This window comes from Lissotriton helveticus, chromosome 1_1 (assembly GCF_964261635.1).
Source record: "Lissotriton helveticus chromosome 1_1, aLisHel1.1, whole genome shotgun sequence".
NCBI lineage: Eukaryota > Metazoa > Chordata > Amphibia > Caudata > Salamandridae > Lissotriton > Lissotriton helveticus.
The window spans coordinates 1,834,029,662-1,834,054,484 of NC_136057.1; the positions used below are offsets into that span (position 1 = coordinate 1,834,029,662).

Here is a 24,823-nt window from a genome sequence, read left to right on the forward strand (position 1 = left end):
TCTCATTAACAGTACAAGGTATATATAGTAAAACGTTACAATTACATTACATACAGTAGGCGTAACAAGTGACAAAACGTAAGATAAGAACACATGGGCGTGAAAAGAAGGCGTGCACAAAGACATGTGATGAGAACGTCACAGAAGTGTCATAAATGGGTGGATACATGAAGGGGGCTACCTGGGCAGCTGGAACCTTTAACCTAGTGGTGCGCGCAAACGGGCTATGACGTGTGACTGGGAGAACTGGGGGCTCTGACTTCTGCACTAGAAGAGGAGACGAAAGTCTGTGATGTCAGGACGACATGTACCTATAGCATATCTGGTATCTTGTGTTTGGAGTACATGTTGATAGAATCTAAAAGTTATCAGAGCAAAGGCTACGGGACACTAAGACTGGTGCATGCATATATTCTTCGTGTATTGCGTGTGCTATGAATCTTCTATGGAATATTAATACAGTAATTCTCTTGCATGGAGACAGGAAGACTAGACTATAACTGGAGATGTTTATGCGGTTCGTTAGCTTAGGAATGTGAAGACGGAGAGCTGAACTGATAACTAGAAGCATAACATATTCTTGGCAGACAGGCAGGCAGAGCCAGGCCGGGCACCGCGCTGCGCGGCAGGAAGTAAGCGAAGGGTCAGGGATGCAGGTGGGGGCTGCATCGCTCCTCGGAGTGGTTTCAGGAGACTGGAGCTTGAATCTGGTGCTCAGGCCCTTTGAGGCCTAGAAACGGGGACAATACGATGAATTAACGTGCATAATGTAAAACGTGGGCAACATAGGCCTAATACTCGTTGCTCTCACAAGAACTGGAAACTGGCATACTAAAGTTGGACACTACTAGAATTGCGTCTTTAATCGATCATAGGGGGATATATGCATATCGATCATGCACATATTACATAGGATGGGGAACACGTAGGCACACATGACAAGGCATAATTCAATTTTCCTCATTCCCTCCTTGTGCCCTACGTTTCCATCAGGAAACATCAATATTCATGATACCATCTATCTGTTCATATAGCATCATTTGCTCGTCTCGAATTTTCTTGGAACGGGACTTTGGACTAGGAATACAAGAGGTAGCACACAAGCCGCAAATCGCAGGGCCACATTGTAAACAGAGACAGCAACTGAATATAATCATTACTGCTATACCCAGGAATGACAATACTTTCCATCCCCAGGCAGATATTATACTCCAGAGCCAACCGGACCATGTCCAGGTGCCTGGATTCTGGTGTAACTGATGGGCAATTTTATGAAGTCTGGTTATAGCTGAATAAACAGACGGTGCGTTATTAGGAATGAAAATGCAGCAACTAGATCCGATGACTCTACAAGCTCCGCCCCTATCGGCCAGTATGACGTCAAGGACGAGACGATTTTGGAGCACAACAAATCTCATAGCAGATTGTTCTTCAGTTAAGTTACCTAGAGCGGAAGTAGTCTCATTCACTACTGCTTCAAGGGTTCTGGTTAGCCTACGTATTAGCTTACTATTCTGGACAGGACCTATGAAGAAGAAGAAACCTTTATTGAAGTCTTGATATTGTTCTAAGGCAGTTTCAGTTTGATCGACAATTGGGGACTCGATCTCCCTTCTATGTCTAACGTGTACTAGATGTGTGTTTCTGTGATAATCGGATGGGGCTAGAAAAACTGGTGGCAGTAGGAAGGCAATGTAACATGTTCCATCCCAATCTAGGGGCAGACGAACATATGCGGTCTGACCACACACAAAATATGAATGACGTGAGGCCTTGAAAGTAGATTTCCCACTGTCACTATACTGGACCACAGTATTACAATCACTGTGTCCTATATGTACTGAACCATTCTTTCGGACACATAATTCGCCTTTCACTGGTAGGACTGTAATAGCAGGCAAATCTGGAGTAGTCTCGGACTGAACATTCAAAACCATGAAATTCGAGGAATAATTACCTAGATCATATACTTCATTTTCTAGATCTAACCCTGTTCTATGGGAAAGACCTTCCTTATCTGGGAAACATATTCTATTCAGAAGGGATATATCATTTGAGGATGACGTTAACGTGGACCATGCTCCACATGAACCATTGTGTGAAAACGGATAGGGAAAAAGTGGCAGAACTCCCTTCGGTGTCTGGAAAGGGGGGAGTCGACCACACACCCAACAACTAGTGGCATTGCTGGTCTGGTGTGAATAGTGTAACATTCGGATAAAAGTATTATTGCGCATGGCAAGACGATAGGATAACTCGTGAGGAGGCAGTTCACTAAAAGTGTGCTCTACTGTATCATTAGAAAACATATGTACATGTGAATTAATAGGAAAACATAGATGTAAGGCATAACTTATGCAGGTAACCATAAGACTCATAAATAACATGAAAAATAGAGTAACAATGCATCTACTTCGAAGGTTCTTACAATAGCGTATTCTCTTAGAGTTTTGACTAACTCTCTCACTGTGTGGGTCTATCTCATACATGTCAGGAACCTGTCTAACCGTTTCACCCGAGAGGGACTTAGACAATTAAACTGGCTGACTTACTAGACCTCAGTTTTTCTTTATACTCCTGCTGCGGAGTTTTCTCTAACAGGGGAAGTTTAAAGTCAGTATCTGGGCAGTCCTTGAGAACGGGGCAGTCTTTGAAAAAAGTTTTTGGCCGAAGTCCATGAAATCGCTTCACATGACTGGAGTGCAACCACCCCTTGCGACCTTCGATCGTGATAGCCGTCCTTGTTGTTAGCAGGACGAGTCTTGGTTCTTTCCAACGGGGCTCCAGCGGACTTGAACGATCAAAATTACGAACCAGAACGAGGTCGCCTGGTATGACCTCGTGCGGTTTCACTTGAGTGTTGTCTGGAAAAGCAGCGGCAACCTGTGAACGACAAGAGAGTAGTGCAGACATCAAGGAAGCCAGGTAATCTGTCAGCATATTACTGTCAACATCAGTTATTTTACGTGGTCTAGGTGTACCCCACATGTTTGGGGGACGACCGAACACTACCTCATAAGGAGACAGACCTGAACGGGAGTGAGCAACCATTCTCATATAAAAAAGAGCAACTGGCAGTGCTACCATCCAATCTACGCCTTTTTCTGCGCATACTTTGGCAATGCGGATTTTCAGAGTCTGATTATGTCTCTCTACGAGACCAGCTGCTTCAGGATGTCGTACACAGTGGAACTTCCACTGGTACCCTAACAGAAGGGATACTTGTTTCATGAGTTCAGATGAGAATGGCTGGCCGTTATCTGAATACACGACCCTAGGTAATCCATAACGGGGGAAATACTCACGAACCAACTGCCTGGCAGTGGTCGCGGCAGTGTAATCTGGGACTGGATATGCTTCTGTCCATCTGGACAAAGCGCATACAACTACAAGGACATACTTGAAACCTCGACATCGATCCATCTGAATATAATCCATCTGGAGGACTTCAAAAGGGTGGTCAGGAGGATGGAATCCACCTTGTTCCACCGGGACACCTTTACCTGGATTGAACTGACAACATATCATACAGGTACACACTTTCTGCTTGGCTGCTGCTCGTAAATGCTTGTTAAACCAGAGGTTCTGAATACTGTCTATCATGGCTTTTTCTCCCAAGTGTGCTGGACTATGTGCGGTGTTAATAATGACTTGAACCATAGAGTCGGGGAGAAACCATGTGGCTTTTCCCTTCGTCAACCATCCTTGATCTGTCTGGACCCCTCCTTGTTCAGACCATTTCTTGATTTCATCGGGAGTAGCATGTGACTGTATATCTAGGACGTCTTGTGTAGGGTCCTTAACTGTCATGCAAGTAGTCTGATCTGGAATGTCTGTCTGTGTCGTGTTAACTGGAATGTCTGGAGTCTGAGCTGTAAGCTTGGCTGTTCGATCTGCCAGGTCGTTACCCTGGGAAATAATGTCAGTGACTTTCGTATGTGCCTTGCACTTCATGATAGCGATAGCTGTCGGTAAATGTATTGCATCTAACAGAGCTTGAATGAGGGGGCCATGCTGAATCTTGGTTCCATGAGAAGTCATAAAACCTCTTTCTTGCCAGAGCACTCCAAAGTCGTGTACGACTCCGAATGCATAACGTGAATCTGTGTATATATTTACTTTCAGGTTCTTCGCTCGTATGCAGGCTTGGGTCAGAGCGACGAGCTCTGCTGCTTGAGCAGACAGGGTGTCAATACGATGTGTTTCTATAACTTCAGTTTCAGTAGTCACTGCATACGCGGCTACTAGTTCTCCTGTACTTGTTCTCATACATGAACCATCCACATAAAGTGTCAGGTCGGGATCAGGTAATGCAATGTCGGTCAAGTCTTGTCTTGGCTTTGTCATGGTGTTAACAACTTCCACACAGTCATGTGTGGCAGGATTTGAAGTAACTGAAGGTAACAGTGTAGCGGGATTTAAAATGTTGCAGCGTCTGATTTCTATGTGTGGCTGGAACAATGTCAGTTCATATCCTGTTAAACGTGCAATTGTCAAGTGCTGAGTCTGTGTTCGGTTTAAAAGAACTTCCACGGAGTGTGGAACCTGTACTGTCAGGGAGTGTCCTAACACTATGGAATCACTTTGTCTGATAGCTAGAGCTGTGGCTGCAACTGACTTGAGGCACGCAGGCAGAGCCTGGGCCACCGGATCTAATGTGCTAGAGAAATAAGCACAGGGCTTGTATTGTCCTGCTTGATCTTGTGTGAGAACAGATAATGCAGTACCATCACGTTCAGTGACAAAAAGTGTAAAAGGCTTACTGTAGTTCGGTGTTGCTAGAACAGGTGCTTGGCATAAAGCTTTCTTTAACTCATTGAAAACAAGTGTATGTTCTTGGGTCCAAGGGAGGACAGTCGATACGGCTGCCTCCTGTGTCGTTAACTGTATCAGTGGCTTGGCTAGATATGCGTACTGAGGAATCCATTGTCTGCAGTATGAAGTGAGGCCGATAAAAGCTCGTACCTCCTTTTGTGTCTTGGGCTGTGGAAGATGTGCTATTAACTGGATACGGTCAGGTGTCAACTGCCTACCCCTCTTGGACAGTAAGTGTCCTAGGTAGACCACTTGCTGGACACAGAATTGCAATTTGGAAGGGGACACCTTGTGCCCCATCTCGGCCAGGAAATACAAGACTGTAAGTGACGCACGTTCGCAGTCACGTTCAGAACGGGCTGTGATCAGTAGATCATCGACATACTGGAGCAGGGCAGTGTCAGTTGGCATATGAATATTGTCTAGTTGTCTTTTAAGTGCTTGACTGTAAATACTAGGACTTTCTGTGAAACCTTGAGGAGCTCGTGTAAATTTATAGCTCCTTCCATTTAAACAGAATCCGAAAAGAAACTGGCTGTCTGGATGAATGGGGACACTAAAGAATGCGTTCTTGAGATCAATAACAGTAAAGAACGTAGCTTCGGAATCAATGGCAGTCAATAGGGAAGAAATGTCTGGAACCACTGGGTACTGGGGTATGATACATTTATTAAGTTCTCGAAGGTCAATCACTAATCGATAAACTGGAGGTGCATTGGGATCAGTACGTTTCAGAATCGGAATGATAGGAGAATTACATACATTGGAGTCAGTTTCTACAATTACTCCTTGAGCAATGAGCTCGTCAATAATTTTGGATAAGGCTGCTACAGCCTCAGGTGGCAATTTGTACTGTCTGATTCGTGGTAATACAACACCTTGTTTCAGAGTGACACGATAGGGTGTAATGTGCATACAACCTACATCAGTTGGACCTTGCGCCCATAAATGCTGTGGTACATTCAATAATCTTGGATCAAAATCACGTAATACATAATGACCTTTAAAATCGCGCAAAACCAATCGTACTCCTTCTGGGGAACAGCATATAACTGCTCCTAATTCTTTCAGAGTCTTAATGCCTAGTAAATTCTCTGGACATGATTTCGTAAGTAACAAGTCTGTAGTTCGGGACAATGGACCAACTTCTAGGGAAACTGGTTTTGATATTTCATTAATAATAGGCTTTCCTGAAAATCCAAGGGAAACATTTCTAGAGCCTGAGAGTGGAGCCCCTGGAACCTCGTCATGACTGATGGTAGTCCTACTTGCCCCTGTATCAATCAGAAACTTTCTGTCTTTCCCTAATACTTGACTGTGCACATAGGGACCCTCTTGATCTACAGGTATCTCGATGAGAGGCAAGCCAACCTCCCTCTCTAGGCTGTTTCATGAATACTGCTGGTAATCTGGATATTCTGACTGTGCATACTGGTACATCTGCTGTGTAACGTGCTGTGTGGCAGCTATAGGCTGCGGTACTGTAACTGTCTGTTGTGCGTTCTGCGGTGTCTGAGCATTCTGCGGAACCTGTTCTTGTCTAGGCGGACGTGGTCTCTCTTTCGTTTTACCAGTAGCTATGTTGTGTTTCAGAACTGCACATTCGTTTATATATTGACCTGGCTGTTTACAATAATTGCATGTCCCTTTAACGGGAGCTGCAGGATGACTAGCTTGATTCGGACCCCTTTTCTGACTGTCTTGTGGAACAGACTGTGCAACTAGTACTTTCATTTTCGTGTCTTTCATACGTCTCCTTTCATGTTCCTGCTCCTCCCTGATTCTGTTCTGGTGATACTGGAGCATCTGGAGCATTTGTGACGTAGTATTAGCTTGCCAGGTACTTTCGACTTTCAGTACTCGATTTTTAACTTGTGGTAAAGAATTCTCAACTAGTTTGGTAACAAAAAGATGTGGATACGATTCACTACTTGTTTTCAGACCACTATTAATAATGAAACATTTCTCAAATCTAGAATAGAAATCACTAGTGTCTTCGTCTTGTTTCTGTTTACAGGCTGAGATGGCATCCCAGTCTTCCTTTTTCGTGGCTAGTAATCTTGGCAGGACTTGTATCAATAACTCGGGCAATACTTTAGCTTTTTCCCCAAGACCGGTACCTGGAACTCGTGTGTTATCTTCAGTCTCTAATGCGGTCCAATCTATCTTTTTCTCTCCCACCTCCCATTCTTTTTCTTTAAGTTTTTCATATATGCCCGCAGGCAACAGGACCTTTAACATTTTAATGATATCAGGATACGTGTATTCTCCCATACGGAGCATGTCCTTTAGTTCACGGTGGAACCCTGCTGGATCTTTATCGTGACAGGGTATTAACTTTTTCATTTCTAGAAGTTCTATTTTCGTGATAGGGGTGTAAACAAATACTCGTTCTAGATCACCCCCCTCTCCCTTAACTGGATGTACTTCTCGCAACGGATTCTGTCTATCTATGTAGAATGATTTCCTTTCTGGGGGTGGAACAGGAACAAAATGTGGATTCAGGAACGTTCTGTATTTGTGGCGCTGTTCTAAAATGACACTAATTAAATCGGTACCTAGACCTTTCCATCTGTTTAGGAGTAACTCGTTCAGTACATCATGTAAAGGACCTGGATCAGAATGCTGATCCTCATACAATGTAATGAGGTGCTGGATCATATACATACCCACCAGACGTTGCTCGGCTGGGGGCAGTTTCAGAAACGTTTGGGCCACTATTTCATCTGGAAACGTGGTAGAATCACTAGTCCATCGTACTGCTGATCGGGCTAGTTCTTGTTCATGCATGGTACTAAGCTCACTATAACCTATTCGTGATTTCAGAATTTTATCGGTGGCCTGGAATACTTGTTCAAGAGAACACTGTTCTGGTACGGGAGGAGGAAAAACTTTCTTGTAATCTAGACGTGAATGTCGGTCGGAAAGTCTAGTTCTACCTACATACGCTATTCTGGCGGGATTCTCGCTATCTACCTCTTCACTGGAAGAGTCATTCTCTTTCTCGGTTGTTCTTCTTGCTTCCTCTTTCTGGTGTATTCTTATAATTTCCTTACGAATTTTCCTGTACATACTTTCTATACTACCTTGTGACTTGTGTTTTCCCTCGGCTATATTGTCACTCCACCTAGTCAGGCCTTTCATCTCGTCTTGGTCTTTATCAGGATAATCTTGCTCTCTTATTAAACAGTTAATCAAGAACTGTAAAATCATATTTTGAATCTCGGCTTTCCTGTGTGCCATAGCTTCGTGAATACTTCCTGGATTTTCTCCTGTACGGACAAAATGATATATTCTGTCTAGATGTTCTTTCATGTCTGGCAGGGTGGCCAAAAAGTTGGCAACCCGTCTTAAACGTACTGAATATAATACCATGTGATCTTCGCCTGGAACTGGATCATATATACAGTCAGTAAGAAGTCGCTTGAGGTCTGCGTATGTAGCCACTTTTGGCGTACGCTGTAACGCTGCTTCTCGCGGCGTCAGTCGTCTTACTTGAGGCGGGGTGATAGGAGCACCTCCCCCCGCACCTCCTGAACTGGAATCGTCAGTTAATACTGTACGTGCTGGTAGAGTGGCTGGCAAAACGGGCACACTTAATGTGGGCTGGTCCGGGGGTACTGGCACATTAACGTGGTCCCCGGGACCAGTGGCTGGAGGAACAGGAATTACATTATTAACAGGGTGCTGCGGGTGAGCAGGCGGAATAGGATTTGCATATTCTGGGACTGTATCGTCCAAGTAGGACGAAAGAAAAATTTCAGCTGCAGTCGGTTTATGACGTAGCTCAATCGGGACCAATGGTGGCGGTAAATTACAGGGTGCTTCCGGGGTTGCCTTCGGCAAGCCCTCGGCAAGAAGAGGATACATACCTTTAATAAGGGCATTTCTCTGTCTGTCTGACTGTTCTGCTCTAACTCGTTCACCTTCTTCTAGAAGTTCCCTTTCTTGGGCTTTTTCTGAGGATTCCCTACTCAACTCTGCTTTTCTGAATTCTTTTTCGGTTCTTTTATGAGATTCTTTGCGCCATAACTCGATGGCATCTTTCTGAGACTGTCTAGCTTTCTTTTTCCATAATGCTTCTTCTACTCGCATGATGCACTCGGCATCCCATGTACCTGTTACAGGCCATCTATATTTCTCTTCAAGATCCTTTGTGTAATCCACCCATAAGTCTAGATATAATATGGCATTTAAGCCATGCTTGTGATACATAAAATGTCCAGGACTGTCCCTAGGAGGGACAGGAACTGATTCTTCGAGTAACCCTTTTCTGGTTTTGATCTGACGTAATTTCGAAAATAGAGGCATAATCGGGTCGTACTTAAACTAAACACAATACACAATAATCACAGTAATGGAATGGCAAACAAATCACTCATACCACGACATAGAAATACATTAATAACAGTTCGAACAGAATACTACCTGATACATTGAAAACATAATACTTGAATTTCTCGAGAACGGACTTACTAGAATTACTGGATGCACTGCTAAAACAGTACAGAACATACCGGTCTCATAAAGAGACACGTCATACCGTATCCACCTAGGTGAATACTTCGGACTGGATCTGTGTACCCAAACCCATCGGACCAGGAACAAACTAATGAACCTGTCTAGATACTTCCCCCGCAACGGTACTCACCGGGAAGCAGAAACTGAAGGCCTCGGACTGGACTGGACTGCTACTGGACTGCTACGACGTCGGACTACGAACTTTGGACTTCAGAAACAGGTGGGCCTCCGGATACCTCGGACCTTGCTCTCTCGGCTTGGGCTCTGGTCGGGACGAACCACATTCCTCACCGCCTCGTCTGGATGCCGGACCGCAGTCTCCGTCTCCTCCGTGGGCCTGAGGGAGACTTGATGACGCAGAAATATCTGCACGTGCACGGGAGAGTTCCGTCACGGCTGTAGAAGGGTCAGGGGGCCTGCGTTACATCGCCGGCGCGTGGGGAAGGGGCTCGTCCCTATTCGGGCGCCATTATGTGGTAAATAAATAATTAATTACCGATACTATTTTTGAATACATTAAATGAAAACAGATAGCTCAATAAATAAGAGGCAAGATCCGTGGAATCTGAGTCTAACAGGCTTTAATCAGGCATAAGGGAAGGGACAGGATCGGAACAGCCTGAAATAGAATGGCATGGACTGGCAGCTGCCACGTCTCATTAACAGTACAAGGTATATATAGTAAAACGTTACAATTACATTACATACAGTAGGCGTAACAAGTGACAAAACGTAAGATAAGAACACATGGGCGTGAAAAGAAGGCGTGCACAAAGACATGTGATGAGAACGTCACAGAAGTGTCATAAATGGGTGGATACATGAAGGGGGCTACCTGGGCAGCTGGAACCTTTAACCTAGTGGTGCGCGCAAACGGGCTATGACGTGTGACTGGGAGAACTGGGGGCTCTGACTTCTGCACTAGAAGAGGAGACGAAAGTCTGTGATGTCAGGACGACATGTACCTATAGCATATCTGGTATCTTGTGTTTGGAGTACATGTTGATAGAATCTAAAAGTTATCAGAGCAAAGGCTACGGGACACTAAGACTGGTGCATGCATATATTCTTCGTGTATTGCGTGTGCTATGAATCTTCTATGGAATATTAATACAGTAATTCTCTTGCATGGAGACAGGAAGACTAGACTATAACTGGAGATGTTTATGCGGTTCGTTAGCTTAGGAATGTGAAGACGGAGAGCTGAACTGATAACTAGAAGCATAACATATTCTTGGCAGACAGGCAGGCAGAGCCAGGCCGGGCACCGCGCTGCAGGAAGTAAGCGAAGGGTCAGGGATGCAGGTGGGGGCTGCATCGCTCCTCGGAGTGGTTTCAGGAGACTGGAGCTAGAATCTGGTGCTCAGGCCCTTTGAGGCCTAGAAACGGGGACAATACGATGAATTAACGTGCATAATGTAAAACGTGGGCAACATAGGCCTAATACTCGTTGCTCTCACAAGAACTGGAAACTGGCATACTAAAGTTGGACACTACTAGAATTGCGTCTTTAATCGATCATAGGGGGATATATGCATATCGATCATGCACATATTACATAGGATGGGGAACACGTAGGCACACATGACAAGGCAAAATTCAATTTTCCTCAATGAGAGCGGTTGGAATCTCTTTCCGGGTCTCAATCTCTAACACCCTGCAAGGGGGGTCAGAAACACTGGAGCTGGATTCTCTGCAAGGAGGATGACAGCGTCTGGTCAGTGCTTCCGGAGGGTCTTGACTTCCTTCCGAACTTGCCGTGGCGAGCTGTCAATGTATGCAGCCGTGACTTGCCATGGCAAGTGAGGGTATATTTATACCTTGAAGGTGTTTAGAAATGCCGGTATTGACGTAAAAGTCGGGCAGAGGAACGTCATGAATGAACCCCTAAGGAATAGATGTTCATGCATAATAAATGAGTTCTTGAGAAATCAATAATCCAAACAAGGGGAAGTCCTAAAGGCTTAAGAGTCTGGTTTTCCAAGAACTCGTGACGTGGATGGAAGGATGCAGGTGGCCATGCCTGTATTTGGTTAGCATGGATAATGCCTAAATAAGGGTTGGATTTCTATGCCTAAATAAGGCCAATGTGAATTGTGCCTATATAAGGGCATACATCGGGAAACCTATATACGGTATCTAAATCGACACACAACAACAGCTAGTTCATGGTTAATTTACCTCTGTTTAACCTTCCTCCTATAGTTATCAATGAGCTTGGTTTCATTAGGGTCCCATGTTATCATTTGTCCATGGTAAAGAGGAAGGTACTTCACTAACTTTTGCATTATGCAACTATATTACAACCGTATAAAGTTCATCAGCTGACCCTGTGCCACAAGTAAATACAACTAAGTTAATGTCTTCGTTATCACATAGTTTCAAGACTTTTCACTTTAGAACCATACAAGCTTTGAGGAAATTCAGTTCTCTGTATTTAGAAACATACCCACTTTACCTAAATTTGCAATTTAAAGCAAAATCTGTCACGAATCAGGCCTGGATAGGCAAGATTGACCTGCATTGGTTCTTTGAAATGAACTTATCGAACACAGGAAAGGACTCATTGAAAAGGTCATCTCTTGAACATCCTGTCTCAGTGGCAAGAGTCAAAGAATAATCCCTGGGTGGAATTTTTCCCAACTTTGTTGACAACGCATGGAGTAACATATTTATGCCAAATTATGACGTCTTCCATTGCCTCTAAGCCTCATACTAAAACTCAGTTGTGACAGAACATATGGGCCCTTTTTTTTTTTTTTTAAATATATTTTATTTTTTTCCTTTCAGACTCAGCACAATAATAACCGGAACATAGTACAGAGTAATATTAAATACATTCATTTATACCCAAGAACAAAAACAACCAAAAAAAGAAAAAAGAGAAGCAAAGTATAGTACATACACAGCTTATAAGATTCATTCTTGAAAAACATTTTGACATCAAATACCAGTCTAAGTTTTTAGTTTCTTCAAGGTATATCCTTCATGTGTATGCATCCTATCCTATCCCACTACGCCAATCTGCTATTGGCTTCCAAATCCGCAGCCCTCTTTCCCTTCCCCTCCTACCTTTCCTTGCATATATTGCCTTTTCCAGGTTATATAAGGACAACAAACTAGCCAACCATACTTGTAGTGTAGGAGGATTAAGATCTAACCATGCCCTAGCGATGCATAATCTATATACTGCCATAGCTAGAAATACACACTCTTGGTGCCCTTCCCCTTCTTCTGGTACAATTCCTAAGAGTATGTGTACTGGCTTAAGTTCCAGCTTAATCTTTAGTGAAACCTCTAAGAAGTGTTCCAGGTTCCATAGCAATGTGTGTAGCTGTGGACAGAGCGCGAACATATGTATTATGTCAGCCTCTCCTAAATTACATCTCGGGCATGTTATTCCTTCTGTCCCCCCCCCACTTTGCTATCCTTGCTGGAGTATAGTATAGGGAATATATGGTTTTGTAGTGTTGCGACTGTAGAGACGCTGAGCAAAGAACTGTGCGCCCCAAATCCAAAGAGTCCTGAAACCACCCTAGATCCCCTTCTAGTTTTCCTGCCCACTTCTTGCTATATTTATCCATATCATCCTGCATACCACATACAAAGCTAGCATATAGGCTTCTTATTGAGCAATCCCCCCCTACTCTTATTTTTTCCATAATCTCAACTTTATTGTACCCAACCGATCCACCTTGCTTGTTCCCCAAAAAACTTCTAATTTGCAGATATTTAAAGATATCCTTATTATTCAACCCAAACTTAGTGCTCAATTCTAAAAAAGTAACTAAACCCTCCAGTCCACGAAGATCTGCAATACTTATTACCCCCTTTTGCATCCATCTTTCCATTACTATGTCCCCAAATACCTCGTTTGGGAATGACCTGTTCTTAAACAACCTGGTGTATCGATTAAACCTTCCTAATCCAACTTTTTTCATAAATGCCGTCCATATCTTAACTCCTGCCTCCACCGTTTTGTATCTAGTCCTTTTAAAATGCCCATATTCTACACAGGATATAAAGCAATTGTCCACCTCTTCCCCAAGTACAACCTTATATATTCTTGAGGACAAATCCCTTACCCTTGGATCTTCACCCCCCCCTAGTAAGCCTTGCATACATTGAATAGCCGCAGACCAGTAGTACAATTTGAAATCGGGTGCCCCCCAACCACCTCTTTCTCTAGGGAGTGTCATATATCGATACGCCCTCCGTGTTTTGCCATGGGCCCAAATGAATTTGTTAAGAATTCCTTCTAATGCCAGAAACCATTTTGCTTCAAAAAATAGCGGAATTGCCCTAAAATAATACAGAAATTTTGGAAGTATGAGCATTTTTATCGCATTTGTACACCCAACCAAAGACAAGTGTAGATTGTTAAGCCGTTCCAGATCCAATTTTACCTTCACTAATAAGGGAGCGACATTATTCTGCACTACTGTATCTAAATCCGCAGATATTTCCACCCCCAAATAAGCTGCAGATTTTACCATCCTAGTATCTCCACCATATTGTACATATTGGTTGCAGACTATTTGGGTCTTAGCTTTATTCAAGCTATATCCAGAAACTCGCCCAAACAGTTCTGCCTCATTCTCTATTTCCACAATCGCCTCCTCCGGATAAGGGGTTAAAATAGCCACATCGTCCGCGTATGCCAGTGTTTTGGCTTCACAACCGTTCAGACTCATCCTAGGAATCCTGCAGTTCAATTCTAAGCGCCGCAAGAAAGGATCCAAATATAGAGCAAATAAAAGGGGTGATGACGGACAACCCTGCCTTGTTCCTCTTTCAATACTAATTCCTACAGAGTGCCCCCTACACACCCTAATTCTGGCTGTGGGATTTTTATAAAGCGTCTGAATTAATTTAATGTATTTATTGCCAATGCCATTCCACCTCAGTACCCCCCATAGGTACTCCCAGGAGACTCTATCAAAAGCTTTTTCAGCGTCTAAAAAAATCGCTGCCATAGAGTCTCCTGGGGTGCCAGCTGCATCGAAAAAAGTTATTACCTGCCTTGTATGTTGAGTAGTCCCCTTGCCTGGAATAAACCCATGTTGGGAGTTAACAACTAATTTTTCAATAACATATGGGCCCTTGATCATAATGATCTTGTGCAGTAAAAGCTCTGCCCACTGGGTTACTTCATTGTATGAAGGGCCTAGTCTAGTCCTATTTAATGGAGGCAATGAATTGCATAATTAGTGAAAATGCTTTATCTTTCCACCCCTATATATATATATATATATGAACTTAAGTATCTGGAAATTGTTTCTACAGGAAATGTTGTTTCTAATACAAATGGGGGCATCAAAAACAAAGTGATGGATGGAATTCTTGAATTAATCTCAGCCACTGGCAATCAATCGTTTTTCGCCAACCACGCTTCCTCAGTTTGGACTCAGCCATATCCAAATCAGTCTTGACCTTGCTCCAATGTGAACAGTCCAGGAGAGCTGCCAGGCCAGGTCCTCCTTGAACCGAATCACAAGCAACCCAGGGCTACTTTGCACTCATTATGGGTCATCAACCAGGTATAACTTGGTTCTATTGGCACAGTGCGCATGGGGCCAACGTCCGTGCAAAAACAAGATGATGGATAGAATACTTAAATTAATCTCAGCAACCGGCAAGCACCCTGGGCTGAATACCAATGCATCATTTTTCACCTACCATGCCACCTCAGTTTAGACCCAGCCATATGCAAACCAGCCCTGACCCTGCTCCAATGCGAACAGTCCAGCCCGAACAGCAAGGCCAGGTCCTCCCTACACCGAAACACAAGCAACCCAAGACTGATTTGGCCTTTATTATGGCTCATCAGCCCGGTATAGAATAGTCCCAGTGGCACAGTGAGCATAAGACACACGTCTAGGTATACCCATCACCCACAGGGCTTTAAAAATTAGATGATGCATAGAATGTTTAAATCAAAGTCAGCCACTGGCAACTGCTCTGGGCTGCCTCCCAATGCATTGTTTTCGCCCACCATGTCACCTCATTTTGGACCCCACCATATGCAAATCAGACTTGACCATTTTCCAGTGGGAATATTCAAGCCCGTCCTGCCAGGCCAGATCCTTCCTGAGCCATGGCACAAGCATCACAGGACTGAGTTTGCCCTTATAATTGTCATCAGCCAGGTATAGCTTGGTTCCATTGGCAAAGTGAGCATGGGACTCACGTCTGGGCATACCCAGCATACTTAGGGCATCAAAAATAGGGTGATGGGTCGCATGCTTGAATTAATCTCAGCCACTGGCAATCATTCTGGCCATATCACAATCCCTCATTTGTTGCCTACCATGCCACCCCAGTTAGGACCCAGCCTTGTGCAAATCAGTCCTGACCCTGCTCTTATGTTCCTAATACAATGGTATAATTTACACATTTCATCAGCACCTCCATGCATTTTTAAACTGACCTTCCAGTAGGTAGTATTCTGAACAAACCCATAGTTAACCTTATCAAATGCCTTCTACTCATCCAGCATAAGAAAGATCTTTCACGATTGATAATTGGCGAGCCTTATCATCTACATTCAAGGGTAAATAGACAGTATCATCAGCTTGTCGCAGCTTAATGAGTCTGGATTTGATTGGGCTTTGTTGTCAGACATGTGAGAGATTGCAGTACATACCTTATCTTGTTTCACAGAATCATATAATTGTGATTGGTATAGAGCTGAAGAATAAGGTTCGAAGACATTTCACTTTCAAAAGATGAAGAATTATTCATGCAAGTATTATCTCTGATCACTTTATATGGCTATGTGCAAGGGCAGCTTTTAGCTACTATACTGAGAATCTATCACCTTTTACCTCATATCATAGTAAAGTTGCTTTATGCCCAGCAGGTTATTTATTGCATTACCCATTAGCAGGGTCATTATGCGATTCAATGGCTGTGGTATTTTTCATTATTGTTATAGTTTTACCACACTCAGCATAGATCAAAAATTCCAAAAAGGTGCCATGTGTGGTGATGTGCAGTGGCAGATCCTTCGGAAAGATTAACTAGTCACTTTTCAGTTGCTGAGTTCTGTACTTGGGTAATAAATTGGCCTTAACAAGGCAAAACCTTTGCCCAGTCAGAGTTATTGTGTGTTCAAACGAAAAATCTTTAAAATTATAATGGCAAATAAAGTACTGCATAATTTGAATTTGGTCTTGTATTGATTTAATTTCAGTCAAGCTGCCTATTAGCACGGCTTCAAACCACCACCCTCCCAACCCCACCGCTGTCAACTCTATACATTCTAGAAGAAGAACTGGATTAATGTTATACCTCCTACTCGGACATTTGTGTTTCTACATCGTCTGTCTTTTGTTTCTCTAAAATACCAATGGGAGTGATGCGCACAACTATCTCCTCTAATGAAAGCTTTTACTGCATCACAACCATATCCCAGGTAATATCTTCATGGGCCTTCCCTTAATACTTTACCTCAAAGCAGGTCTCTAAAGACCTTCTCATTCATCTTCCATTGCCAAATGAGACTGTCTGATGAAGCCTTTCTGTTACCACTGTAGCCAGTGCTTGATCTACACGTTTTCTATTGTGCTAGATATGGTCTCTTGGCTAAGCGTTCTCCCATGATGGACGTGACCTGTTTTTTAACACATTCGACAAACATCAGAATAATATAATCGCAGGGATCCTGTTCACAAACTGCATTTTGTCGTATGTTACTAGCAATACCATAGTACTACTAACATACCACAAAATGGTATTCATTAACCTTCATGCGAGGTCTACACCTCCACCTATCCTCTTTTATGTGTAGAGATCTCTGCCTCCTTCTGCGGAGACCTCCTCACACATAGGTATACATTGTAGTATTAAATGTGATGTTTGTCTCTTAGAAAGGGGGCAACTCTTCTCTCTGGCATCAGGATTTATCAGCAGCCCTCCCATGATCCCCACGTACTACAAGATAGCGATTCCAAATCTTTGTTAGGTTGTTCTCTGCTAAAAAGAGGCGCTGAAAAATGTGTTCATACCAGCCCACATTAGATTACTGATATTTGTGTCATCCTAACGACCTTTTTATTTCCACTTATACCTTACATTCTGCTAAGGGAACTAATTATGAAGAAAATGATTTTTGGTTATTGTCAGTCTATGTTGCTAACACTAACTCACTCTCTGGGTCTTTCGTAAGTTCTTTTTAGTCCCTTTTTTGTTCTTTCTTACTCTCTTTCTCAGTTTTCTCACTATCTCATCTCTTTACTTTTTTTGGCTCTTTCTTCCTTCTTTCTCATGCACTCATCTTTTCTCTTTCTTTCATTCTCTTTCTTTGGATCTCTTCTCCTTTCCCAACAATAGTTTTGTTGCAACATTATCACCCCTCTCTGTCCTTCTTGGTTCAATTTCTTCGGCCCTTTTCTTGTCACTATTATTCTAGTTTCCTTTTCTGTACCTTCAATTCCTGTTCACAAGATTGTCCTAAGCCTTGTTCTCATGTCTCGTCCTCCTATTCCTGTGACTGTATTTTCTAATGGATCAGATGGCCAGGTGTGCCTTGGTGGGTTCTCCAATGTACATGTTCTCCTAGGAACCTATGTTGATAATCTTAGAGGGCATTCGATGACGAACACTGTACCTCATTGACTCATCTTATGTTCACTTTTTTCAGGTCATTATTTTGAAGGACCTGAAACACAATGATGGTAACTTTACAGAGAGGCAGAAGATCGCCCTCAATAAGGTAAACAAAAGCCTTGCTTTGGTCTTAGTTAGGAAATGGGGTCACATGGCTGGGCTTAATACAGAACACATACCTTAAAATTGCCTGTTAAGACACCCATGAAATCCTATACTTTTAGGCAAAAAGTCTCATTAGGTTGACCTAGCCACCTACAAGTGCCATGCAAGGCAATCACACCAATGAGTTCCATATTGAATTGACTTGGAACAAGGAAATCAAAACACAATCATAATAATGCCAAGCTAACTCTAGTGTTAATGCCCTTGATGGAGTTTGTCTAATAACAGTTTTGACAAAAAAATGTAGAAAAGTAGAACAGGGTTAAGGTGTCTGCTGCAAAACACAAGGTGTACCATGAAGATCACAGACGTGTAGTTTATGTAGATAGCTCAGTAAGTTACTTCTTTTGTCTCAGACATTCCTCAGTTACTTGCAGTTCATAAGTTACAACATATCACTCTCAATAATACTTTTCACATACTTTTGCCGTGCTTCCTGAAGCTATATTTTGGTACTGTGAAATTATGAATCCCAAACGATTCCACTTTCAAGTATTATTGGCAGGAACAACTTCAGACCTTCAAATATGTGAGGAGTTGTTCAGTTTCCAGACTATAACGACGAATAGCATCTGTTACAATGAATGCTAAAACCATGCGTGGCTTAGCAATGCTGTCAATACCACGACTGTGTACTTACCATGAGTTCCATTACAAAGCAAGTCATTACAACGACTTGCTTTAGGGTACCACTGGACTTTGTAATAGTTAAAATTACTATTCCAACTCTAGTAAGTGTATCAGTAGGGAAGGTGTTGGACTTACAATCCAACACCAGTCCAACACCACATTCCCTAAAGATAGTTGTTGTAATGACTTGCGTTGTAATGGAACTCTGGTAATGTCACAGTTGTGGTACGGACTGCGTTGTAAAGGCACTACGTTGTAATGCCTGCATTGTAATAGATGTTTCCCTATAACAACATGTTTAGCCCAAGAGTTTATCAGTTTTGCTGCTGTAGAAAGTTCCTAATTTTCAAATTTTGGTTTCTTGTTCTGTAGATTTTGCAGATTGACTACTACAACTTGACCAAGTTCTATGGAACAGTGAAGATGGATGCCATGATCTTTGCTGTGATTGAGTACTGTGACAGGGGCTCCCTCCGGGTAAGGACTGACACATGATGCCATCTTACAGGAAGGGGTGTGTGCAATGGCAGGTTGTTATCAAATGTTCAAGTAATTTATGCAAAAGTCATTTTGCTGCATCTCACGTGAACATTGAATGCAAGGGCATATCTTGCTTGCAAAAGGCATGAAAACGAAGAGAAGGGAACAGCTCCTAGAGGAATTTGTTTGAATCAGACATTTTCTGTTCAAAAAGCATTTTGCAAAATTTGCTATTTCACAGTTTTGGTGGGCCCAATAGTAATCTCATACAGGCCTAGTCATGGGCGCATGCAGAGGGTGTATGCAGCAGTAGATGGATCCTTCGGTGTTAGTAAATGCTCTGCCACTCTTCTGTCTGAATATGCTACATTCCCATGAGCTACTACAGAGGTTGCAAGCAACAACAGCTTTTTCTGGGTTAAGACCTCACTATCCAGTCTCCAGTGTCATGGCAATATCTCATGAACTGTTGCAGACTTCAGTTGGCAGGTGAGACATCCTCTACTTTTAGTAGGACTCATTCCTTACTTTTAGTTGGAGATAACATTCACATGTAGAAGAACACCGACAGTCACACATCTGGATTGGCAGGTTTGAATTTAGCTTCTAAGAGTGAAAGCCCCTGAGTAATTCTCTGCACGGATAATGCTCAGAGGAGGCTAAATTATAGAAAGTCTATGGTTTGCAATTCAATGTTCTCTGAACTATGCCTGGGAGAGTATGTTGCCATTTTACTTGTGTTTATGTACCTATTTGGTATTTGTGTAGTGCGTATCTAGCCAAATGGAAAAGGAGTGCTGTACCACCTCAAAGGCAAAAGATACAGTCAACTTGTGATTGGAGGGAAAGCTAGGTTCCGAGAGAGCAGGTGGACTATTACTTTATTGCAATGTAGTATTCATAAGGATGGGCGTCTCATTCTTTTCATTATCCATTGCCTAATTTGCAGTTTGAATCCTGGTGTCAGTTTCAGTTCAGTTTCAAAGCTTTATTCGATTTGTAAAGTAGAACCATATAAGCAATCATTAAAATACAATAATATTATTGTCAGCCCACATTAAATTCACAAATATTTCTAAACAACCTGAGAGGCTTTATCTATAACATAGGTTAATAGGATTCGTGCAAAATCGTAAATAAGTGCTGAATGCTCTCTATATTACATAATGTGCAAATGTCGCAATACAGTACCTTGTATAGTTAATTCACATTTCGTACAAGTTTTCCAAAGTGACATGTGCTATCAATTGGCACATTATGTGCACATTTCGCAATAAAGTGCCATATGCCAACAATATGCATTTCGTGCAAATTTAGCAAAAAGTGCCATGTGCTATTGATACTAAATTTAGTAAAATTATAGCATTATACCTTCTGTTTTACCATATAAGTTATTAAGTGTAAGACACATAAACAAAGACTTTCACCCAAAATGTATAAAGTGCTAACGTACTATCTTAATTGGTTAAATCATGGCTAGAAAATGTATCAACTCAGAGGACGATAGATTTCCTAGCAGCTATGCATTTTAAAATGTAAGATGCAACATAAAAACAAATATCTGGGCCTTACAGAGAAAACATTAACTTCATAGCATTTTTAGTGGACCAAACATTATATTTGAAAAAGATAGGTTTCAGATAAAACTCACTTATAAAAGAATAACATTTGCAAAACATTAAGAAATGACAGCAGCTTTGATTGGATGTGTTATCACATACAGAATTAGTACTTTTTTTCATAGTCGGAAAAGCCACAAGGTGGTGAACAATTCCTAACCTAAGTCGTGTCACTACGAAGCGATGGGAAATTCTTTTCACTTCAGTTAAGTATGCCTGGAAGCCATTTCTAAGATTTAATTGCTAATAAAATACAAGGGTAGATTGTTCCCCAATCAGTCTCCCTCGAGCCTCCCTTTTATGAGCTAAGAAAATTACTTTTAGCTCCTTTTTTGTTATCGAGGCTGCATACTCTGGCTCCACAAGGATGTTACAATTAAACAAAAGACTGTACCAATGGTGGATGAATCTTAGCCAGGCGATGCGGGAACAATGGTCCAGCTTCAGGCAATCTTTGATAATAGACTGCGTAAATAGGGTTTCATTTTTGGACCAAATAGATAGCCATAATAGCAAGGGGCGTAGGGCAGCTAAGTCGGAAATGTAGTTGATTCCCACTTCCTGATGTATTAATTCAGTGGAAGCCGATGTTGGTACACCCAGCAAACGTTTGAGAAAAGTATTTTCATCATGCTGGAGTTTTTTTTCACAATGATTACCCCAAACTCCTGCCCCATATAATGCAGAGAATTCACACCTAGCATTATAAAAGGCCACCATATCTTTTAGTCTTCGGTCCACCAGTTTTGTAGAAAATCTGAAAATACTATTAGTATTCCTGCTCATTTTATAGCGCACATTTTTGTGTGTGTGTGACCATTTCCCGTTCCCTGCGAATGCTACACCCAAGTAGCAAAAACATTTTGACCGATTGCACTTTAGTGTTATCTACAAAAAATGTCCTAGTTGACTTGGCTTTCTTCCCACACGTCTTAACAAAGGTCTTTGATTTGTTAATTAAAAGATTTCTCCCATTAATAAACAATACAAAATTATTGATAAGTCGCTGGAGGCCTATTGGGGTACGTGATAATAAAACAGCATCATCTGCATATAACAAAATTGGTACAACTTTTCCGTCTATCAATTGGGCATCCGCAGGTATCTGTCTTAGTGTTGCGTCAACTTGGGTAATAAATAGTGAAAATAAAAGTGGGGCCAAAACGCAATCCTGGTGTCAAAGGAATCAGTAATAATGTAAACATATTGTAGCATTTAAAAAAGGCGTATATGTTACTGCTCAAATCGTATCTCCAGTAAGAGGGTCATATTTCTGCCATATCCTAGTAATGTCTCTCGTGTGGAACAATCACTTCCTTTTCCTGGCCCAATAAAGTTAAGTTTTAGAAGAATCACCTGCTTTGCATAACTCATTTGTATATATGCTGGGGGATGATTTTCTGTGTGTGGCCCAGTTACATATCTGGTTTAGGACAATAATTTTATGGTGAGACCTAATAATGTGATAGCCCCTTTACTTTTCTAGTGTATCCATGATGTCTCTGCTGTAGAAGTATTACTTCTGTTGTGTGCCTCACTGATGTCTGTGCTGTGGTATTATCTCTTCCCTTGATTGCCCCGATGTCTGTGCTTCTAGCGTTTTCACTTCCCTTGTGTACCCCAATTAAATCTCTGCTAGGGCATTATCATTTCAGATTGTGCAGCCCTGTCACATTTCTGGGACCACTGATTCCAGTATGTGGCACAATAATAACTCTGCTGTGGCAAATCATTCCTTCTATTTGCCCCAATAATGTCCTCATTTTTGTTTCTGAAATGTCTCTTCTGTGGCATAATCACTTCTTTCCAGTGACACAATAATGTCCTGCTGTTCCTTAATAACTACTCATGTGTGGTCAAATCATGCCTCTGCCATGGTCCAATGATGTCCCTGCCCTTAGTGAAATGATATGTTTGTTGTAACTCAATAACGTATTCAGTCTGGTACAATCATGTCACCTCCCCTGTAGACACAGTAATGCATTTCCTTTGATACAATGACGTCTCTGCTCTAGCATAATTATGTAACTACTGATACCACAGTGAAATTTGTTACTGGGTACAGAGGAATCTATCATGAAAAACTCAAGTCTAGGCTTTCTCGTTATATTTTATTTTTGTTGTAAATTCCGGTGGGTACTTTCATTGTTTCCAAATCTTGAAAAAATCGGTGGTTATTAGTGTATAGTGTTTTTCCTACGCTTATCAAGAATTGTACTTTGATTTCCTTTCTTTGCCCATTCATTCATACTGTCTAGTCTACCTACCTTCTATCCTGCTCCCAACTCTCTGCTTTGCATCTTTTCCTTGAGGTTACTCTTTCAAGTAATGCTTCATTACTTCTCTCACCTCCATCCCTGCCTCATTTCCCAACACTCAAACTTCTCTTTCCACCAGTACAGTTTCAGCCCATGTGAAGGACCTGCAAGGTTGGAGAAATGATTGGTGCCTGTAGAGAGCCAGGCAGCAGCATGCAGTATAGCTCCGGAGAGGAACAGTTGAAGATTTTGGAGGCCTGCTGTAGGAACTAGGGTCACCAGTTCCCCTGGGGTAGCCTGGCTCGAGCAGGTAGGCACCCGAAAGCTTAGGTGTTTAGTGACTACACAGCACACGCATCCACTGAGACAATAAGTGCACGCAAGGACTTAGACCACACCGGTTGCGTTGAATTAATAAAACATTAGCTTTTATCTAGAATAAAATGCAGGGTACTCAATAATCAAGGCATCAAGAATTCAATAGTGCATTTCATCATGATGGCAAAGGGAACATTTCATCATCACTGCGGCACATTTCAGGAACCATTTCATTGCAGTAGTAAAGGGGGTAAGTCAACAATCAATATAGCAGTTCTCTATAAACCTTTCATCAAAGGCACAGCCTAGTAGATAACTGGGGGTATTTAAGAAACCTGGCAGTACCACTTTTTCATTAGGAAGCAGGTCACCTCCCACTAGGCAGGGAAAGAACTTTGTATGCAAGAATAAGCATTTTCTCAAGCAGGAATAAACTGTGCATTAAATGAAATCAAGGGTCATTACCACCGCATCAACCAGTTCAGTAGGCGAAAATAGACCATTTCATTGGGCAAATGCAGAGCATTTTATCAAGGCAAGAATACGCAGTGCCTAAGGAAACCAGGCAACATCTGATTATGTGAACAATAACCCTCTCCTTAGATAGGAGTAAACCAGTTTCTTTGAGCAGGAGTAACCACTTCCTGATGTAGATCAAACTTCGCACCAGGCAGGATTATACATTTCATTGAACCCCCAGGCAGGGGCTAACGCTTCCGGTGTGCCCTCACAGTATTTTGAGGGGCCCTGGCCCCGGTCCAGTGCTCAAAGGGGCCCAATTCAGGCTCACGGGGCCCAGTCTTAGTTCTCCCGAGGGGAGGGGCGTTCCCGGGGCCTCCTTCTGGCACCCTGGAGGCCCCGCGTCCATGCGAGTTTGCCACCCTCCTCCCCCCAGAGGTTACCTTAAATCTTCGGCCTTCTCGGCCCTTGCGGCTGTTTCAGAAGGGGAGGGCTCTCGTTCCTCTCAGAGAGCCCTCCGGTGACTGGCCCACTGATTCTCTCTCTCCAGGCTGGTGAAGATCTCTAGGGGCCCCGCGCTGCTGAAAGGCCAGTCCCGGGCCTCCCGTAGTCTCCTCCGGTCTCGGGACCAGTCCAGCACGTCAGGGAAGGGGCGCGGTGACTTGGGCCAATGGCAGGGCCGCAACAGCGTGTGCCGAGCCCCAGAGCCAATCCGCGGCTCGCTTGCCAGGGGCTCAGCCACGCGGGTAATCAATGCGCGGTGGGGGCGTGGCCTAGTGACGCGGCCATCGGCCCCGTCCCGTGATGGTGGTTCCCGGCCTCGTCGGGCCTAGTGAGGCCTAGAGCGGCCTACCGGTGTTTCACGATGCGGCGGCCCTCTCCTGGCTCCGAGGGCCGCCGAGGGGCAAGGACACCAGTGCAGGCTCCGCGAAAGGGCGGCGCGTTGCG

The 24,823-nt window shown here is 42.9% G+C and overlaps 1 protein-coding gene across 1 annotated transcript in view; it reads left to right on the forward strand.

Moving 5' to 3' along the window:
• LOC144753527 (guanylyl cyclase C-like) overlaps nucleotides 1-24,823 on the forward strand; it is a 632,982-nt gene that overhangs the window by 367,044 nt on the left and 241,115 nt on the right. The window contains exons 14-15 of the mRNA XM_078641183.1: nucleotides 17,981-18,052; nucleotides 19,114-19,218. Coding sequence (XP_078497309.1) covers nucleotides 17,981-18,052; nucleotides 19,114-19,218 — 177 coding nt within the window. The remainder of the gene's footprint in view (nucleotides 1-17,980; nucleotides 18,053-19,113; nucleotides 19,219-24,823) is intronic.